At 34.3% G+C, this 19474-nt stretch overlaps 1 protein-coding gene across 3 annotated transcripts in view; it reads left to right on the top strand.

Moving 5' to 3' along the window:
* CCDC178 (coiled-coil domain containing 178) overlaps nucleotides 1-19474 on the top strand; it is a 239951-nt gene that overhangs the window by 40202 nt on the left and 180275 nt on the right. For all 3 annotated transcript variants that reach the window (XM_079943528.1, XM_079943530.1, XM_079943529.1), the window contains 3 exons: nucleotides 1342-1542; nucleotides 9666-9886; nucleotides 17586-17728. In XM_079943528.1, the coding sequence (XP_079799654.1) occupies nucleotides 1342-1542; nucleotides 9666-9886; nucleotides 17586-17728 (565 nt within the window). The remainder of the gene's footprint in view (nucleotides 1-1341; nucleotides 1543-9665; nucleotides 9887-17585; nucleotides 17729-19474) is intronic.

The raw sequence follows: 19474 nt of genomic DNA on the forward strand, positions 1-19474 counted from the left end.
TCATAGTGAGACTCTGTTTTTACTATTTTCCATTTATAATGAAAATGAAAAGCTGATTCATTACTTCTTAATTTTTCAAATGACAGATTCTAGGAGAAAATATCAATGTATTAATGGTCACAGTAACAGTTAAATAAACTACAATTATGTTTATTATAAACATGTATATTTGACTCTAAAATACAAGACAGCATCAGGATGAGGAAGATTTGTGGTAATTAAGTGTTTATGCTAATAAAAAATGCAGGTGGTTGCTCACTCCATATGAAACAGTAAAACTAATTGAGATGGTATTCTGCAAAAAAATTCAGAGAGATATTAAATAGAATGAATTGGAGACACCTTAAGTTATACACAAAACTTTCCATTTTCCAATGGAAAATTAATGTCTTTATTGTCCAAAAGTAATACAAAACAAAATAAAACAAAGATCTGTCAGCCACCTTTCTTCTTGATCCAGTTTCACTGTTTTACCTCCAGCCCCAGCTCTTTGGAGGCTTTGCCTTTTTTGACACTTTGTGTTTGTTTATGTCTTCTTGTCATGTCACATTTTGGCAAAAGCCAATGTTCACAAGTTCACAAGTATAAATCTCACCAGAATGGGACTCATATCCGTCTTTTGTACTGCTCTACCTCCAGGGAGAGAGCATACTGCGTAGAACATAACAGGCTCTCTACCCATTTCTTGCATAAATAGATGAATGAATACCCATGTTAATCATTTTGTTAATATTAAACCATATCATTCCAGAGCTGTGAACCAAGAATCACAAATATCTCTCATAAGGGAGTTAATTTGTATTGTAACTGACTAAATACAATTTGGAAATGATGATGAATTTCTGGCAAGGCTAACTAGGGATGTTGTTATCTGATAAGGTAAAGAACATAAAGTGTCTTGTTTCTAGGAACCTCTGAGGATTTTCAGTATTTGTCTGATAAATATTAGATAAATATTAGATAAAGCATTATGGTTTGCTTTTCTCATAGAATGGGAGGAAACACAAGCATAATTTCAAAATAAAGCTCTATAATACAGCTTGTGAATAGAACATGTGTTTTTCCCTCAGAGAAAAATGTGCATGAAGATATTGTTTGAGACTTAGCTATTTTAATTATTTTATAAAATATTTATTTCAAAATCTGTCTTCAAAGGTTATAATTAATGTTATGATTGTATTATAATAAAACTGTCTTTAAAAGGCTAATTCACTTTTCTACAGTTCTCATAGTAAATATATAAATATTAAAAAGATGGCAACACAGCTAGTACCCCTGTTCCCACCATCCAGCTTATCGGCTGATTCATTAACCAATGTGAATACATATTTCTTTTTTAAGACGAAAAGTGTCCAGAATTAAAGCAGGAAATGGAAAGATTGCTATCAGAGGCCATCCAACTCATTAAAAGTCTAGAAACTGATCGTGCAGAAGCTGAAGAAGCTTTAAAACAACAAAAATCAAGAAAGAAAAGGATTAGCATGCAAATTGATTCTTGGTCAATCTGGAAACGTCAAGAAATCCCGTTAGCTGTACAGAAAGGTAATAATAAGAATTTTTCATATTGCCGTTTACTTTGTTGGAGAGGCGTGGATGATTAATTGAAGCTCTGAATTTAAAAATTACCTCTGTTTAGAGTGACCATATTATTCTGCATGCAAATCAGTGCATATTTGAAAGATACTATTAATAATAATGCTGAGTTTACAGACATAAATTGGGGCTGCACTGAGCAAACCTGGACCTGCTGTCATTTGGTGTTTGTTGGAAATGCCATTGAACTTGTGGTACCCAAGGGTCATGCAAACATTTGGTACATATTTCCCATAATGACTACAATATTTCAGTCACTAGAAATTTAGAAATTTAAAGTGATTGCCAGTTGGTGACATCAGCCACATCTTTAAATCTCGGAAAATTTGAGAATTCTAAGTGATATTTTAGGAACATGCATCTTCTTTTGAGAATTCAATAGTAAATTTGCTCTGGGAACTTCTAGCAGGCAAAGAAACTTAGGATGTTTCCAAGAGTCATGCAGGTAACATGTTTAAAAAGGAAACTGTCTTTTAGATTACAGAATGGAGGGACTTGTGGTCAAGTATTAAATAGTCTAAAGGTGTTGGATTTTTCATTTCCAAATACTGGTTCATCAAGCATGCCAGACTACCTGATCCTACCTGAGGCTGGAAGCTTTTTATGTTATCATAGGGTAACAATTTTAATTCAGGATTCACATGCTTTAGAAATGGGTTATATTAGGGTTCCCATATAACCCATGATTTAAGCCAAGACACCTTTGAGAGAAAAAAGGATGCTATTAATTATTATTCCGGTACAATAGCCATTAATTCAAATTATGTCAGACTCTACCCATATACATACCTTTATTATAATGTTATAAATCTTCTAAAGCTGTAGTCTCCCAAGTATAGTGTACACATTTCAGGGAGCTGCAAGAAAAGATGAGATGGTTCCTCAATTATGGTCTTTTAATAAAAGAAATTAAATGTAGGTTTAATGCCTGCTTCCACCTTTTAAAGTAATATGAAGCTCACAGCTTAAACTCTCCCTTTGTTCACTCCCTTCTGGAGCTCAGAGCTCAAGAAGCAGAAAATGGGCCCAGAGCCTAGGCTGGGACTAAATTTAATTCAACCTTTGTCTATGCTCTCTGTCACCCTTTACTAAAGAGCTCTTTATAAAGAGCTAACTATATAAAAATTATGCAAAACTCAGGTAACAGTAGACCTTTTTCTACCCACATTTAAAGTAATGTATTTTATAAAATATTTGGTGTCAACAGCTGTTTATAAAGATAAATAATTCATTTGGGCTTGGAGTGAGTTTGCTCTGATTCATAAGGGTTTTGAATAGGATTTGTGATGTGCATATGCTACTAATGTAATAGCATAGGTATATAATTTATAAGTGTGTACATACATACATATATATTGGTGTTTTAGAGGCAACTGAGGCTGCAGTAGGGTCAGAATAGTCATCAGGATCCCAGTAGATTGTTGAGTGGATTCATATTCACATCCACAGAGAGCCATCTGCCATTTTCCTAATTGTTTGAGAGGCTCTTCCTTGTCAATAGTAGTAGAAAAGTCGGGGGTAGGGGAGGGATAAATTGGAAGATTGGGATTGACATATACACTACTATATATAAAACAGATAACTAATAAGGACCTACTGTATAGCACGGGGAACTCTACTCAATACCCTGTAATGGCCTATATGGGAAAAGAATCCAAAAAAGAATAGATATATGTATATGTATAACTGATTCACTTTGCTGTATACCTGAAACTAACACAACATTGTAAATAAAAAATTATAAAAAAAATAAAAATAAACATAAATTAACCCCCACCCCAAGAAAATGAAAGTCAATGTTGAGGGCTGATTTTCTTTAATTTTTTGCCAATCAAGTTATATGTAATCTCATATACCCCTTATAAGAGTGCTTAGATATTATAGTTTGGGGTCTATATGGAGTTCTACTTAAGGATTTACCAAAATAAAATTGAGATACATGCCTGCACATTCTAGGAGCCTAATAAATGCATTTTGAACGATGATGTATACCCTTGCCGTTGCTTATAATTTATTGTTTGAGTTGCCTTTTATTCAATATTAGTAAAGATCTACTTAAAAATCTGAAATGTATGTTCATCTGCTTTATTTTATTTAAGTAGCTAACGTATGCAATGAAATTTAGCTTTATTATCACTGTGTGTTTCTTAAATGCCTTCTGTTTGTAACATATTAGTGAAAAGTTTATGTGCTTTCAGGAATATGCTGCAATTATATTGATATATTTAGGATATAATCTCTAAATATTTTGAATTTGTTTACAAACTATAAATTTATTTGTTTTTACAGTCTGTTTAGATTCTCGAAGTCTCTAGCATACGTGACAGGAAAAACTTCTAATTTCCATGACAGCCTTACCATTAAGTACAATGTGTGTAAAGGTTTTGATAATTTGGGGGGGTAACTTTACGGAAATTTACTTCTTTCTAGATGTCTTGTGGTTCCTCCTCCAGATCCATCCACCCCCCTAACTACCTCACCCATGCTTGTGACTTTTGTTTTGTGGCCCATGAGGCTGATTTATAATAGACTGCATAAAAGATATCTTTTGCACTCTGTCCTCCTTCTGGGTTCAGGCAATGGAAATCAGGGGCAAGAGACCATAGGAGATGATGGAGAAGAGTAAGGCTGAGGTATTGTACCTCTGACTTCCTTTCTGCTTGGTCACTGCACCCCTTTCCCAAATGACAGCCCTTGGCACTCGATATGCATCTAATGATAGAGTAAGTGCCTCTTCTTTTCCCTACCAAAAAAGATAACCAGAAATAAGTTTTTCATCATGAATTAGGTGCTGTATGAACCTATAAATTTTAAAATTGGATGTGCATAGCAATGTTTCCTTATAAAATAAGAATACATATATTATACCCAAGCAGCATCTGAAGGCACAAATAAACTAATGACTCAGATTCACCCGGTACTCCCATTGTTCCTGCTTCTGTAAATTCCCTGTCTTTTCCTTAACTTACATGTATGGCTCCATGTACTTCCTTATGACCATCTAATGGGAGAGAAAAACAATCACAGCCCTGGTTTATGAAAGGTTTGAATGGTATGTTGATATAATTTGGGGAGCTACTGTATTACAATCTCAGTATGGAAAAGGTGGAGGCAAAATCACCTTGAAGAAGAAATGGCCTGAGGTATAGATGGGAAGTGGCAAAAGGGATTGCATAGTGGTCAGGGACTTAGAAAGAACATGAATGTAAGATCGGTGGAAGGAAGTCTATGAGAGTTTTGGGGATTAACGTTTCAAAAGGATGGGATGTGAAGATAATTGTGTCCCATATAAATGCTCACAAGAGTGCCTCTGCTATGGAGGAAGATCCGAGTAGTTAACAGAATGTTAAATATTCTGATTTTGGTTTTTTTAGACATTGTTTTGTCATGTGAATTAATCAGCTATTACTACAACAATTATTTGTAACAAGTCACTTTGGAACTCAGTTGCTTACAACAATAATGGTTTTTTTTTTTTCTACTCATGGGTCTGTGTGTTGGCTAGGGAGGATTTCTTCAGGCTGCAGATCTAATGGGCTTGACTCAAGACTGTGTTGGGTTCAGGTGAGCTTCATGTTTCTCTCATCCTCACTGGCTAGCAGCTCTGAGGGCCATGGTTTTCACGTGGCAAGTGAGGAGAGTACAACATAGTGAGTAAAAAGATAGGATGCCCCTCAAGATGTTAGCTCAAAACTGGCATACTCTCACTGTTATTCGCATCGTTTAGTCAAAATAAGTACCGTGTCTGAATCACAAATGAGTGTGACAAGAAACTACCTTTAATCCAAGGGGGAGGTAGTGAGCAACAGTTTGGTCTGTCACAGCTTGCTTCTGATGACTCTCCCTGATACTGAGTTGTTTTTTCTGTGGTTTCTACATATTTTATAGAGAACTCATTTTCCTCTGTTTGTATTATATTTTCTATGGAAGTCAGTAATCCTTTGACTGCTTTTTTGCCTCTGTTAGGATCCTAGAAGTTTTATTGGTTCTTGACTAGTAAATTAGACCATACTAATTTCTTAGCTTGAGTTTGATATCTAAATCTTCATAAGTTTCAAGTTTGGCTTTTTTATTTCTTTGAAGTCATTCTTTTTCTATCCAGGGCCCAGTTAATGAGTATTCTATTCATGGCATCCAAGTCCAAAGTTGTCAACATATTTTTAATAGCTAAATCAATTTATTTAATGGTTTTGGGTCTCTTTTCTCTATCTTCTTGAGTCAGTTTTGATAATTTGTGTCTTCTAAGGAATTTGTCCATTTCGTTTTAGTTGTCTTATTTGCTGGCCTAATCTTGTTCCTAAAATTCTCTTATAATTTTAATTTCTATAATAGCAGTAGAGACAACATTTCTTTCATTCTTGATTTTGGTAATTTGTACTTTCTCTCTGTATTTTTCTTGGTCTACCAAAAGTTACATCAATTTTGTTGATCTTTTAAAAAAGTCAATTTTTGCTTTTCTTGATTTCTCTATTGTTTTTCAGCTTTGATATAATTGATTTCTTCTCTGATTCCCTTTCTCATGCTTGCTTCGGGAATAATTTAACCTACTATTTCTCTTTTCATGAAGTAGAAGCGTTGATTATTTTTTTGATACCTTCTTTTCTAGAATAGGTATTTAAGAACTGAATTTACTTTTAAGAACTGTGTTAGGGCTTCCCTGGTGGTGCAGTGGTTGAGAGTCCGCCTGCCGATGCAGGGGACACGGGTTCGTGCCCTGGTCCGGGAAGATTCCACATGCCGCGGAGTGGCTAGGCCTGTGAGCCATGGCCGCTGAGCCTGTGCGTCTGGAGCCTGTGCTCCGCAATGGGAGAGGCCACAACAGTGAGAGGCCCGCGTACCGCAAAAACAACAACAACAAAACAAAAGCAAAAAAAAAGAACTGTGTTAGTTGCATTTCATAAATGTTCATATGCTGTGAGTTTATTTTTAATTAGGTAAAAAATATTTTTAAAATTCTTTTGTGATTTCTTTTTGGACCTATTATTTATTTAGAAGTTGCTATTTAATTTGCAAATATTTGGGGATTTTTCGAATTTTTTTCCCCAATTTTTTTTGTCGATTTCTAATTTAATTTTTTGTGTTTAGAAACATTTCAATCACATTAAAATTATTTAGAATAAAAATTGCCTAGCATTTTATCTATCTTGGAGAATATTCTGTGTGTGGTTGAAATTAATGTGTATTCTGCTTTTGTTAGGTGCAGTGTCTGTAAATGTGTTAGGTGAAATCCCTGAAACCCTAATATCCTTTGCTTCCCATTTTGATATATCTGTTTGGTATAGGAGACTGGGGAGAAAGCCTAAGGCTCACCCAAATGACAAGTCCAATAAGAAGTCATTACATGAAGCTGAGGATCCAAAGGTTTCCATCCCCAGCATAAATAAGTGTGAATCATGAATAAACCTATTGCTCAGATTGAATAGTAAAGAAAGTTGCTTGTTTCACTTAGCAGAGGAAAGCAAACAGTATTCCAAGAATTCTTAATGTACTGATTCAAATGGATTTGTGACTGAAATTCCTGCTGTCTGTGTATCTGAAAATACACAGTGGAGAATGTCATTTAAATGTTCTGTGGGTTGGTAGTAAAGCTAGGCATCTTCAGGAGCAAAGACAGATTTTTTTCTGGAAGATTGAAAATTCAATCTAGATATCAGGGAACTTTCTCAGATAGGGTTTCAAGATAAAAAATAGCTCAATATCAAATATCATAAAACACAAAGATGCAGATTCAATGAGTGTGAGCTGGTAAAAACAGCAGAATCTTACTCAAAAAGTTTTCAGATATTGAACATGAGATTATAAAATGAGTATGTTTACTATGTTTCAAGAAATAAAAAGAGAAGTTTGAAAGTAAAAACAAGGACTAAGAGACTAATTTTAAAAGAAAGCAAAAGTGGAAATAAAAAAGACTTCCTAGAAATTAAAATATATTATTCAAAATTAATAACACAGTGGTTGGTTAAATGGTTTGTTAGACTAAGGAAGAGAAAAGTAATATCTGTGAACTTGGAAGAATTTGAATGGAATGCATCACAGGTACACAAGGAGAAGGAAAATATAAATAAAATATTTAAAAGCATTGAGTATAAGATGAGAAAGTATGATGAATATCTAATAGAAGATCAGCATGGAGATAATGATGGTAATACTTAACAAGATGGTGACTGACTTTTTAAAACAAAACTGCTACTGTTGGGCTTCCCTGGTGGCGCAGTGGTTGAGAGTCCGCCTGCCGATGCAGGGGACACGGGTTCGTGCCCCGGTCCGGGAAGATCCCACATGCCGCGGAGTGGCTGGGCCCGTGAGCCATGGCCGCTGAGCCTGTGTTTCCGGAGCCTGTGCTCCACAACGGGAGAAGCCACAACAGTGAGAGGCCCGCGTACCACACAAAAAAAACAACAAATGTTACTGTCTAATTAGGATAAACAAAGTAAAAGGGGATGGTGTCAAATATTGCACAAATTCAAGAAATTAGAAAACATTTAGAACTGTATCATTAAATCTTACTAAAATTATCTTCACATGAGTGAAAAAAGCTAAATTATTATTTAAAGGAAAATAAATAGCTTTTATAATATCAGAAAAGAAGATGGATTCATAGTTATTGAAATATATGACTTCAGAATTTAGAAAAATAAAAGTAAAATAAGTACAAAGGAAAAAAACAGAAAACCAATTACAAAATTGTTAAATAATGAAATATATATAATTCCAAAGATATGCAGAACTACATGTTGATAAATAAAAAAAGAATAATAAAAAAAAATGGAAAACCAGTGGCAAAATTAATCAAGAACACAGAGAAAATATATGAATAAATCCAATTAGAAATTAAAATGGTATCTAAAAATGTAGCAGTGATTAATAATAAGGAAGATATTCAGAACAAATCTCTTAGAATATTATTGAAATTTTGAGGAACTAGATAAATTCACAGGAAAAATGGATTGATGAATAAATAGATAACCAAAATATACATATACGCCTTTGACTTAATAACTAAAAATCCTTCCCTGCAAAATGTGTACATATATACATACATACTAGGGCAATAGAACTTTACATGCAATTTCAAACTTCCACAAGATCACAGAGAACAGAAATAAAAGAAACTACAACTGATATAAGAAGCTAGCATAAATAATAAAGCAAATTAGACGAGGACAGTACAAATATGGAAAATTATAAGCCCAAATCACGAGTATATATGCAAAGTATCTTCAGTGAATACAGCAGCAAAACCCACCAATAAGTTTATTTTTAAAAAGATGAAAAGAGCCTCAAGCTAGCCAATGTAATTTTATTCCAAGAGTTCAAGGTTAGGCTAACCTTAGAAATTTAACAGCATAAGGAGGAAATATTTTATATAGTTTCTCTAAAATTGTCCTAGTCTGTTAATTGACATTTAATTTAATTTATAATTTATATTTATTTTATTTGAGGGAAATTTCCATATTTATTACTTCAAATATTTTTATACAAAACAGAAAATTTTTATCCATTTATTCAAATTCTCTTTTCTATTGTTTGATAGCATTTTGTCATTTTCTTCCTATAGGCCTTGCACAACTCAGGTTTATCACTAGATCTGTCCGTTTTAATTTGTTTTAATTTTACTGTTGTGAGATTATTCTGTTTTCAACATAATCTTTATTTTTGTGGATAAACTTTATTTTGTATATTAATTTTATATGAATTATTTTTATAATTTTCGGTGATTTTTATATAGTTTAATCCCTTTGATGGTGAGTGAAGAAAGCAATATATTTTTAGTGCAATACTAAAATAACTTATTTTAGGGACTTACCTGGCGGTCTAGTGACTAAGACTCCATGCTTCCACTGCAGGGGGCACAGGTTCCATTCCTGGTCAGGGAACTAGGATCCTGCATGCCACACGGCATGGCCAAAAAATAAAAATAAAAAAGTAACTTATTTTAGATTTAGTAAGATTCACAGATAAGTAATTTCTGAAACTAAAATATTTCATATTTATTATCAAATAAAGATGTCCTTCTGGAGCTTTTGTTTTAAAATTTGATTTTCTTTTTTATTTTATCATCATATGTCTAGAACACGAGGCCTATTTGAAAGATATTGTAGAACTACGATGGCACCTTGAAGATAAAACTCATCGACTAAAACGTTTGGAGGAGGAAAAGGAGAAATTAGAAGAAGCCAATGCAAAGCTTCAAGCAGACATAGACAACGTGATTAAACATCGCCCTCTACTGCTTGCAAAGCGAGACCAGGAGCTTGTAGCTCTGAAGGAACATTATCAGAAAAAAATTGAGGTAAAGGAATAAATGAATGGATTTGCATTTTACAGATTGTTTCTTAGTTATAAAAATTTCAACTATAAGAAGTTAACATATCTTTCAAGGGTTCATTCTCGTTGAAAATTGACCTGCTATTTATTTTCTAAAGGAATTATCAAGTGACACACAGTACAGTTGATTGATATTCATTTAAACTTTTCCCATACTTTTAAACTTAGGAATATTAATAATATTTAGTAGTCTACTAATACGATTTTGGAGATTTAACACATTATGGTATTATTTGAATCCGTAAATCAAACTTAGAAAGAATGTCATCAATTTCATTGTTGATGAAAATATGTAACTGACATGAGCAGCCATGATCATGTTCCTCTCTATGTACATGTGAATTTTTCTTGGCTGTATATCTAGTGGAGTATCTACTGAGTCATGGGTTATATACATTTTCAACTTCATTAGATAAAATCACATTGCTCTCCAAAGTGTCTCTGACAGCTTATATTCCTAAAGTAGTAGCAGTGCTGGAGACGTCCCATTTCTCCACTGTGGAAAAGAATTCTAGTAGTATCATTTTTTCTTAATAGTAGCCCCCTTATTTAGTTGGATGGCAATGTGTCAGGCTAAAAGTCATCCCCCATATTGCCTTTACTCATGGTATTTCTAATGAGATGTAGGTAGGAGTTATATAGGGGTTTTTTTAGGAAAGCTTCTTGAAATGGACTGACTCACTCAGAAGTAGCACCCTTAGCCATCTCCTGAACTTACAGCAACCCAGATATGACAGCTGCAGCTCTGATTTGATTTTATAGCACAAAGCAACCTTGGGAATGGAACCCAGATCCAGAATGGCTGAATAGAAAGGCAGAAGATACCTTGTATCTATTTCTGGGAGAGAAAAATAAACTATAATCTTGTTTCTTTGACTTATTTCTGCTATAGCCAAACCCAGTCCTAACTGATCCACCTCACATTTTTGTCAACACTTTTATTGTCATACTTTAAAGTTTGTCAATAGGTGTGTGAATTGGTATCCCTTTATTATTTTAGTGTGTTTTTCCCCGATAGTGGACATAGGCATTTCTGAGTCAGGGGTAGCAGGGTTGTTGAGCAGCTGGAAGACCATGCTTGGTAATGGGAGGAAAATATGAAAACACATTCTAGCAGATCAAGAAAATAGCAACCTTTGCGTAGAGCTTATCAGAGTCACTGCGATGATTAATTTTTTGAGTCAACTTGGCTGGGCCAGGATGCCCAGGTATTTGATCAGACGTTATTATAGATGTTTCTGTGAAGCAGTTTTTTGGATGAGATTAACATTTAAATCAATGGACTTTTAATAAAGCAGATAGGCAAGAAAAATAAATAAAAGGCATCCAGATTGTAAAGGAAGAAGTAAAATGATCTCTATTTGCAGAGGACATGATCTTACATATAGAAAATCATGAAGAATTCACAAAACAAACTATTAGAGCTAATAAACAAGTTTAGTAAAGTTGGAGGATGCAAGCTCAACACACAAAACTCAGTTGTATTTTCATATACTAGTTTTGAACAATCCAAAAATGAAATTAAGAAAACAGTTCTACTTAATACCATTAAACATGATAAAGTAGGAATAAATTTAATAAAGTGCAAGACTTTTTCACTAAAAACTATAATATTTTGCTGAAATAAATTAGACCTAAATAAATAGAAAGATAATCCGTGTTCACGGATTTGACTTAATATTGTTAATATGTCAATGGTACCCAAAGCTATCTTCAGATTAAATGCAATATCTGACAAACTCTCAAGATCTTTTTGCAGAAATTGAAAAGCCTGTTCTAATATTGATACGGAATTGCACGGGATCCCAAAAAGCCAAAACAGTCTTGGAAATGAAGGACACCTTAGAGAATTCACACTTTCTGATTTTAAAACTTAGTACAAAGCTGTAGGAAGCAAAAAAAAAAGTGGCATTTGCATAAATACAGAAAAGTAGAGAGTAGAATTGAGATTGCAGAAATAAACCCATTTATCTATGGTTAATTGCTTTTGACAAGGGTGCCAAGACCATTTGTGGGGAAAGAGTAGTCTCTTCAACAAATGGTGCTGGGACATTGGATATCCACATGTATTCAAAAGAGTAAAGTTAAGACCCCTACTTCCCAGCACATACACACGTTAATTAAAAGTGGATCATAATTCTACATGTAAGAGCTAAAACTATAAAACTCTTAAAAGAAAACTTAGGGGTAAATCTTCATCACCTTGAATTTGGAAATGGTTTTTTTAGATATGACACTAAAAGCATAAGCAACATAAGAAAAAATAGAGAAATTGGACTTCATCAAAATTAAAACCTTTTGTCCATTACAGTACACTACCATAAAAGTAAAAAGACAACTTACAGAATGAGAGAAAATGTTGCAAATTATATATTACAAAAGGTGTAGTATGCAGGATATATAAAGAACTTTTATAATTCAACAACCAGAAAAGACAAACAACCCATTTAAAAATGGGCAAAAGACTTGAGCAGACATATCTCCAAAAGACATAGAAATGGGCAGCAAACACATGAAAAGATGGATGCTTAACATCATTAGTCATTAGGAAAATGCAAACCAAACCCACAATGAGATACCACTCATACCCATTAGGATAAAGTTAAAAACAAAGTGTAAGATAACCAGTTTGGGTGAGGATGTGGAGAAACTTGAACCGTTGTACTCTGCTGGTGGGAATGTAAAATGGTAGAGCCACTGTGGAAAACAGTTTGGTGTTTCCTCAGAAAGTAAAACAGAATTACCATATGCTTTAGCAAATCCACTCCAAGGTATATACCCCCAAATAATTGAAAACTGATGTTAAAAAACAAACAAAAAGGGCTGCCCTGGTGGCGCAGTGGTTGAGAGTCCGCCTGCCGATGCAGGGGATGTGGGTTCGTGCCCTGGTCCGGGAGGATCCCACGTGCCGCGGAGCGGCTGGGCCTGTGAGCCATGGCCGCTGAGCCTGCGCGTCCGGAGCCTGTGCTCCGCGGCGGGCAAGGCCACAGCAGTGAGGGGCCCGCGTACCACAAAAATAAATAACTAAATACATAAAAAGCAAAACACAAAACCCTTGTACGTAAATGTTCATAGCAGCACTGTTCAGAACAGACAAAGGTGAAACTGTCCAGTGCCCTTCAACTGATGAATGACTAAACAAAATGTAATACATCCACACGATGGAATATTATTCAGCCATAAAAAGAAATGAAGTACTGATGTATGTCACAACATGGGTAAACCTTGAAGCATTATGCTAAAAGAAGCCAGGTACAAAAGATCACATATTATATGATTTCATTTAGCTGAAATATCCAGAATAGGTAAATCCATAAAGATGGAAAGCAAATTCATGATCGCTGGAGGGTTGGAGACGTGTAAGATAGTGTTTTGTTTGTAATATAGCTTTGTTTTGTTTTGTTTTTTATTCTGCTGTCTTGACTGAGGTCCTGGCTAAAGGCCTGCTGAAGCAACCCAACAGCTTAAATAATGCAAGACCTCTAGCCAATGTGCTTGAGCCTTAATACATTGCTACTTGCAAACTAAGCTCAAAGGCTCAACGTGACCTTCAAATTCTACAAGCAGCTCAGTCTCATAACACTGTTATGAGAGCCACAAAAATATTATTAACATCAACCTAGGAGAGTATCCATGTGGGAAGGTTGTACCAGTCCCACACTGAGCCCGTCCAAGGACTTTCCTTGGAGATGAATTTGCCTCATATGACATCACCAATGCCCCCAACACTGACACCACCACCCCAGCAATACCTACGGGACAAATTGGACACAGGACATTATTTATTGCTTTTCTTCCTTTGATAGTAGAAATTCTATTATGTTTCCTGAGCCTTTGTTTGCTTATCCCATCATCTTGGTATAATCCTGGCTCCCTGCCAAAGTCTCTACCCCTACATTCCTGTGCCTAAAGGAAAATCTTGTAGAGGTTACTAATATCTGTGCTATTCTAGAAATTAATGGGCACGTAGGGACAGTTTTATGTCCTCCCCTTCCAAATCTGTATACATTTTGCTGTATTATATTGCCTCTAGTAAGGCTAGGACCTTTGCTGGCTGAGATCTCCACTACAATGCTAGAGGGAGTAATATTTGGCATCATTGTCACATTCCCAGTTTCAAAGGGGAAGAATTAATAAATTTTTTTCTATTAAGTAAGATGTTACATGGTGCTAGACTTGATTTGCTAATTATTTGTTTAGGGTTTTAAATCTAAATTCATGAGTAAGAAGGTCATATAATTATTTAATAATGTCCTTGTCAGGTTTGGGTTTTAAGGGTTTGCTAGATTTTTAAAGGTAACTTGGGAGTATTTCTTCTTTTCCTATTATCTAGAAGAGTGCGAAAGACTAACATTATTAATTAGCATTTACTATTGAAGCCATCTAGCTAAAGTTTTCCAGTTTTGTTTCTTGTTTGTTTTGGAAAGGTTTTTAATTACAAATTCAATTTCCTCAATAAGATTGTTCAGTTATTCTGTTTCTTCCTGTGTCCATTTTGGTTAGTTGTAGTTTTCTAAGAATATGTCCATTTCATCACAATTTCAAATTTTGTTGGAAGACTTTCTTAGTATCCTTTTATCTTTTCTATAGTCTATAGAATATGTAGTGCTTTCCTTTTTCATTCCTGATATTTACTTGTGCCTTCTCTTAAATGTTATATATTTATATAAGTTTATAACATGATATATCTTCTTCTGTATACACGATAACCATCCATCACCATACAGTTGACCCCCTTTACCCACTTCTCCCTCCCCTTCCCTTCTGGTAACCACTACTCTGTTTTCTGTATCTACATGTTTCTTTGGTTTGGTTTGGTTTGTTCACTTATTTTGGAGTTTTTTATTTGTTTTTTACGTTCCACATATGAGTTAAATCACACGATATTTGTCTTTCTTCATCTGACTTATTTCACTTAGCATAATACCCTCAAGGACCGTCCATGTTGTCACAAATGGCAAGATTTCTTTCTTTTTTTATGGTTGAGTAGTATCCGTTTTATATATATATATACATGTGTGTGTGTGTGTGTGTGTATATATACCACATCTCTTTATCTCTTCATCCATTCATCCCTTGATGGGCCCTTAGGTTGTTCCATATCTTGGCTATTGTAAATAGTGATGCAGTGAACATTGGGGTGCATATATATTTTCAAATTAGTGTATTCATATTCTTTGGATTAATACCCAGAAGCAGAATAGCTGGATCATATGTTAATTCTGTTCTTAATTTTTCTGAGGAATCTGCATACTGTTTTTCATAGTGGCTGCATTCCCACTAACAGTTCACAAGGGTTCCTGTTTCTCCACATCCTCTCAACACTTGTTATTTCTTCCTTTTTTGATAATAACCATTCTAATTGGCATGTGGTAAAATCTCATTGTGGTTTTTATTTTCATTTCCATAATAATTAGTGATGTTGAATACCTTTTCAAGTATGTGCCTGTTGGCCATCTGTATGTCTTCTTTGGAAAAAAGTCTATTGCTGTACACCTGAAACTAACACAACATTGTAAATTAATTATACCCCAATAAAAATTTTAAAAAAAGAAACAGGATGGCAGGACGCCCCCCCCCCCCCAAAAAAAAGGTCTGTTCAGCCCCTTTGCCCATTTTTAAAAATTGAAGTATAGTTGATTTACAGTGTTGTGTTAATTTCTGGTGTATGGCAAAGTGATTAAGTTATACATACATATACATTCTTTTTTATATTCTTTTCCATTATGGCTTATCACAGGATATTGAATATAGTTCCCTGTGCTATACAGTAGGACCTTGTTGTTTATCCCCTTTGCCCATTTTAAAATTGAGTTGTTTGGTTTTTTGTTGTTGTTGAGTTGTATGAGTTCTTTATATATTTTGGATATTAACCCCTTATTGGTTATATGATTTGCAAATATCTTCTATTCGGTAGGTTGTCTTTTTGTTTTGTTGATGGTTTCCTTTGCTGCACAGACTATGTAATTATGTACACATAAAATCTAGACAAGTCCACAGATGAATTACAGTTGCATACAAAGGTAAAATTTTAAAATCCATACATTACTATATACCAGCAACAAATCTGAAAATAAAATTTATTTTAAAATAACATTTGTTAGAGCATAAAATAAAACATATCTAGGAATAAATGTAACAAATGATATGCAAAGCCCCTATTCAGAAAACTATGACTATTACTGAGAGAAATTTAAAAGTGCTACATAGATAAATATGTTAATGTATTAGAAGGCTAAATTTTGTAGCATTCGCTCCAAATTGATCTGTAAATTAAATACAGTCACAAAATCTCAACAGGTCTCTTTGTGGACCTTGACAAGCTAATTCTAAAATGTATGTGGTATATGTATACAATGGAATATAATTCAGCCTTTAAAAAGAAGGAAGCCTTCCATATGTGACAACATGGAGGAACCTGGAGAACATTATTGTGCTAAGTAAATAAGCAGGTCACAGATAAATACTGCATGATTCCACTTACATGAGGTATCTATAATAGTCACGCTCATAGAAGCACAGAGTAGAATGGTGGTTGGTAGGGGCTTGGGGAGGGGAAATGGAGAGTTGTTTTTCAATGGATATAAAGATTTAGTTATGTGAGATGAATAAGTTCTAGAGATCTGCTGTACAGCATAGTGCCTACAGTTTACTGTGTTGTACACTTAAAATTTTGTTAAAAGATAGATAATCATGTTAAATGTTCTTATCACAATAAAATTAATACAATGAAATAAAAATTAATGAAAATTACTGCTGTTTTCGGGAGGCTACTGCCTCATATAGATCCACCACTCGGCCCCTGGGTAAAGGACTGCTCCCTCCTTAGTACCTTGTTCTACTCCTCTCCCTCCAACTTTCCAACAGGACATCCTGAACTGGAGTTCCTTCCAACCATGACCACTACAACCACCCTTTCCCTTTAGTCTGATAGAGAAGAGAGGCCGGGAGAGAGAAGGGAGTATGTTTATGATATCTAATAATTAATGAAAACAATAAAAATGGAATATTTTGGGCCCTTGCATTAAGATAGTAATGGTTATTCATGAGTGAGAAGATTATAGGTAATTTATAAAATTTTCTTTTTTCATCTGTGTTTTCTGATTTTTCTACAATATTTGAACAATAAAAAGTCATAGTTTTTGTAGGTAAAAAAATAATGATTTTATTTTGGTCATGTTAACTGGGATATTAAAGTCATTTTCTTCAGTAACTTTTCTACATCTCTAGTATTGATGCCTCTCAGGGTAAAAGAAACCTGAAACTACTGTGCTAAACAATAGACTAAATATGGAAAGAAAATTGATATAAAGAACGTTTATAATCTAAATCAAAACTACTTTAGGGGCTTCCCTGGTGGCGCAGTGGTTGGGAGTCCGCCTGCCGACGCAGGGGACACGGGTTCGTGCCCCGATTCGGGAGGGTACCACATGCCGCGGAGCAGCTGGGCCCGTGGGACATGGCCGCTGAGCCTGCGCATCTGGAGCCTGTTCTCCACCACGGGAGAGGCCACAGCGGTGCGAAGCCCGCGTACCGCAAAAGAACAGAACAAAACAAAACAAAAAAAAACAACTACTTTAACTCCCTTCTCTGATCTTTCTCTTGTCTGATTATTTTAATTAGCCATTAAGTGCATATATTAGCACACATATTTTTATTTCTAGGTAATGGAACTATACAAACAGGTTCATGGAGAACATGAAGAAGCTGTAGAAAATCTTGAAAAAGTCAAATTCAAAGCTAAACAAAGTAAAATAGACATGGAAAATGATATTCGTGATGATGAAATAACCATAGAAGCCTACAAGTAAGTATTTTTCACAAATGTTACTTATAGCATTTAGAAGTAAAATATTAATTAAAATGTAATATATATTCCTGTATAAGAAATTCAGATAAAGAGAAAGGGAAGAATCTAAATTGCCACATCTATCTTGTTACCAAGTTTATGTATAAATTAACATGTCTTTTACATATGTAAACTAGTTGTGTATAAATTCCTAAAGCAGTATTTTTCGGTGTCATTTTAAAGCTCTTGATACATGTTGCCAAATTGCCTGTGGCTATGCTATAACAGTATATATCCCTGCTAACTATGTGAAAAAGTAACTCTTTGAAAAAAGATTCCAGCATGGGATACTATAAAAAACAAATTATATAGCCTTGTATTAATTATAAGCATAGCATCTAATTAATTAAACTCATTTTTTTGATTTCTAGTAAAATGTAATATTTTAAATATATATAGATTAATTATATTTTGCATATTATTGACTTTTTATTACATTTCTGATGTATTTATATTTTATGATATTCTTCTGCTTCCTCTTGTTGGTTTTAAATTCTTCATGTTTCTGTATGATATAAAATTTTTATTTATTCAAACTGATCAGTGGTTTAGTACAGAAAAAGTCATACTCACTATGGAGCTAGAGTCAAGTAAATATAAGCAAAATGAAGAGCAAAAGTTTGTACCTCATCCTATGATCTGGATAACATGCACTTATTAAGATATTTATATTTCCTCACATCTGATGTCTATTTCAACATGTGCTTAAACATTTTTTTAATTGAGATATAGTATAAGTACAATATTATATGTTATAGTTATACAACATAGTGGTTCACAATTTTAAAGGTTATACTGCATTTGTAGTTACAAAATATTGGTTACATTCCCTGTGTTGTACAGTATATCCTTGTAGCTTATTTATTTTATACATAATAGTTTTTACTTTTAATCCCCTAAACGCTTTCGTGCCCTCCGCACTTCCCTCTCCCCACTAGTAACCACTAGTTTGTTCTCTATATCTGTAGGTCTGTTTCATTTTTGCTGTATTCATCAGTTTGTTTTAGTTTTTAGATTCCACATATAAGTTATATCATACAGTATTTTTCTTTCTCTGTCTGGCTTATTTCACTTAACATAATACCCTCAAAGTCCATCCACATTGTTGCAAATGATAAGATTTTATTCTTTTCTTTTTTATTTTTGAGTTTCATTTATTTTTTTATACAGCAGGTTCTTATTAGTCATTCATTTTATACACATCAGTGTATACATGTTAATCCCAATCTCCCAATTCATCACACCCCCACCCCCCACCACTTTCTTCCCTTGGTGTCCATACGTTCTCTACATCTGTGTCTCTATTTCTGCCCTGCAGACCAGTTCATCTGTACCATTTTTCTAGGTTGCACATATAGGCATTAATATACGATATTCGTTTTTCTCTTTCTGACTTACTTCACTCTGTATGACAGTCTCTAGATCCATCCACGTCTCTACAGATGACCCAATTTCATTCCTTTTTATGGCTGAGTAATATTCCATTGTATATATGTACCACATCTTCTTCATCCATTCATCTGTCAGTGGGCATTTAGGTTGCTTCCGCGACCTGGCTATGTAAATAGAGCTGCAATGAACATTTGGGTGCATGTGTCTTTTTGAATTATGGTGTTCTTTGGGTATATGCCCAGTAGTGGGATTGCTGGGTCATATGGTAATTCTGTTTCTAGTTTTTTAAGGAACTTCCATAGTGTTCTCCAT

Source organism: Stenella coeruleoalba (assembly GCF_951394435.1).
Source record: "Stenella coeruleoalba genome assembly, chromosome: 14".
Lineage (NCBI taxonomy): Eukaryota > Metazoa > Chordata > Mammalia > Artiodactyla > Delphinidae > Stenella > Stenella coeruleoalba.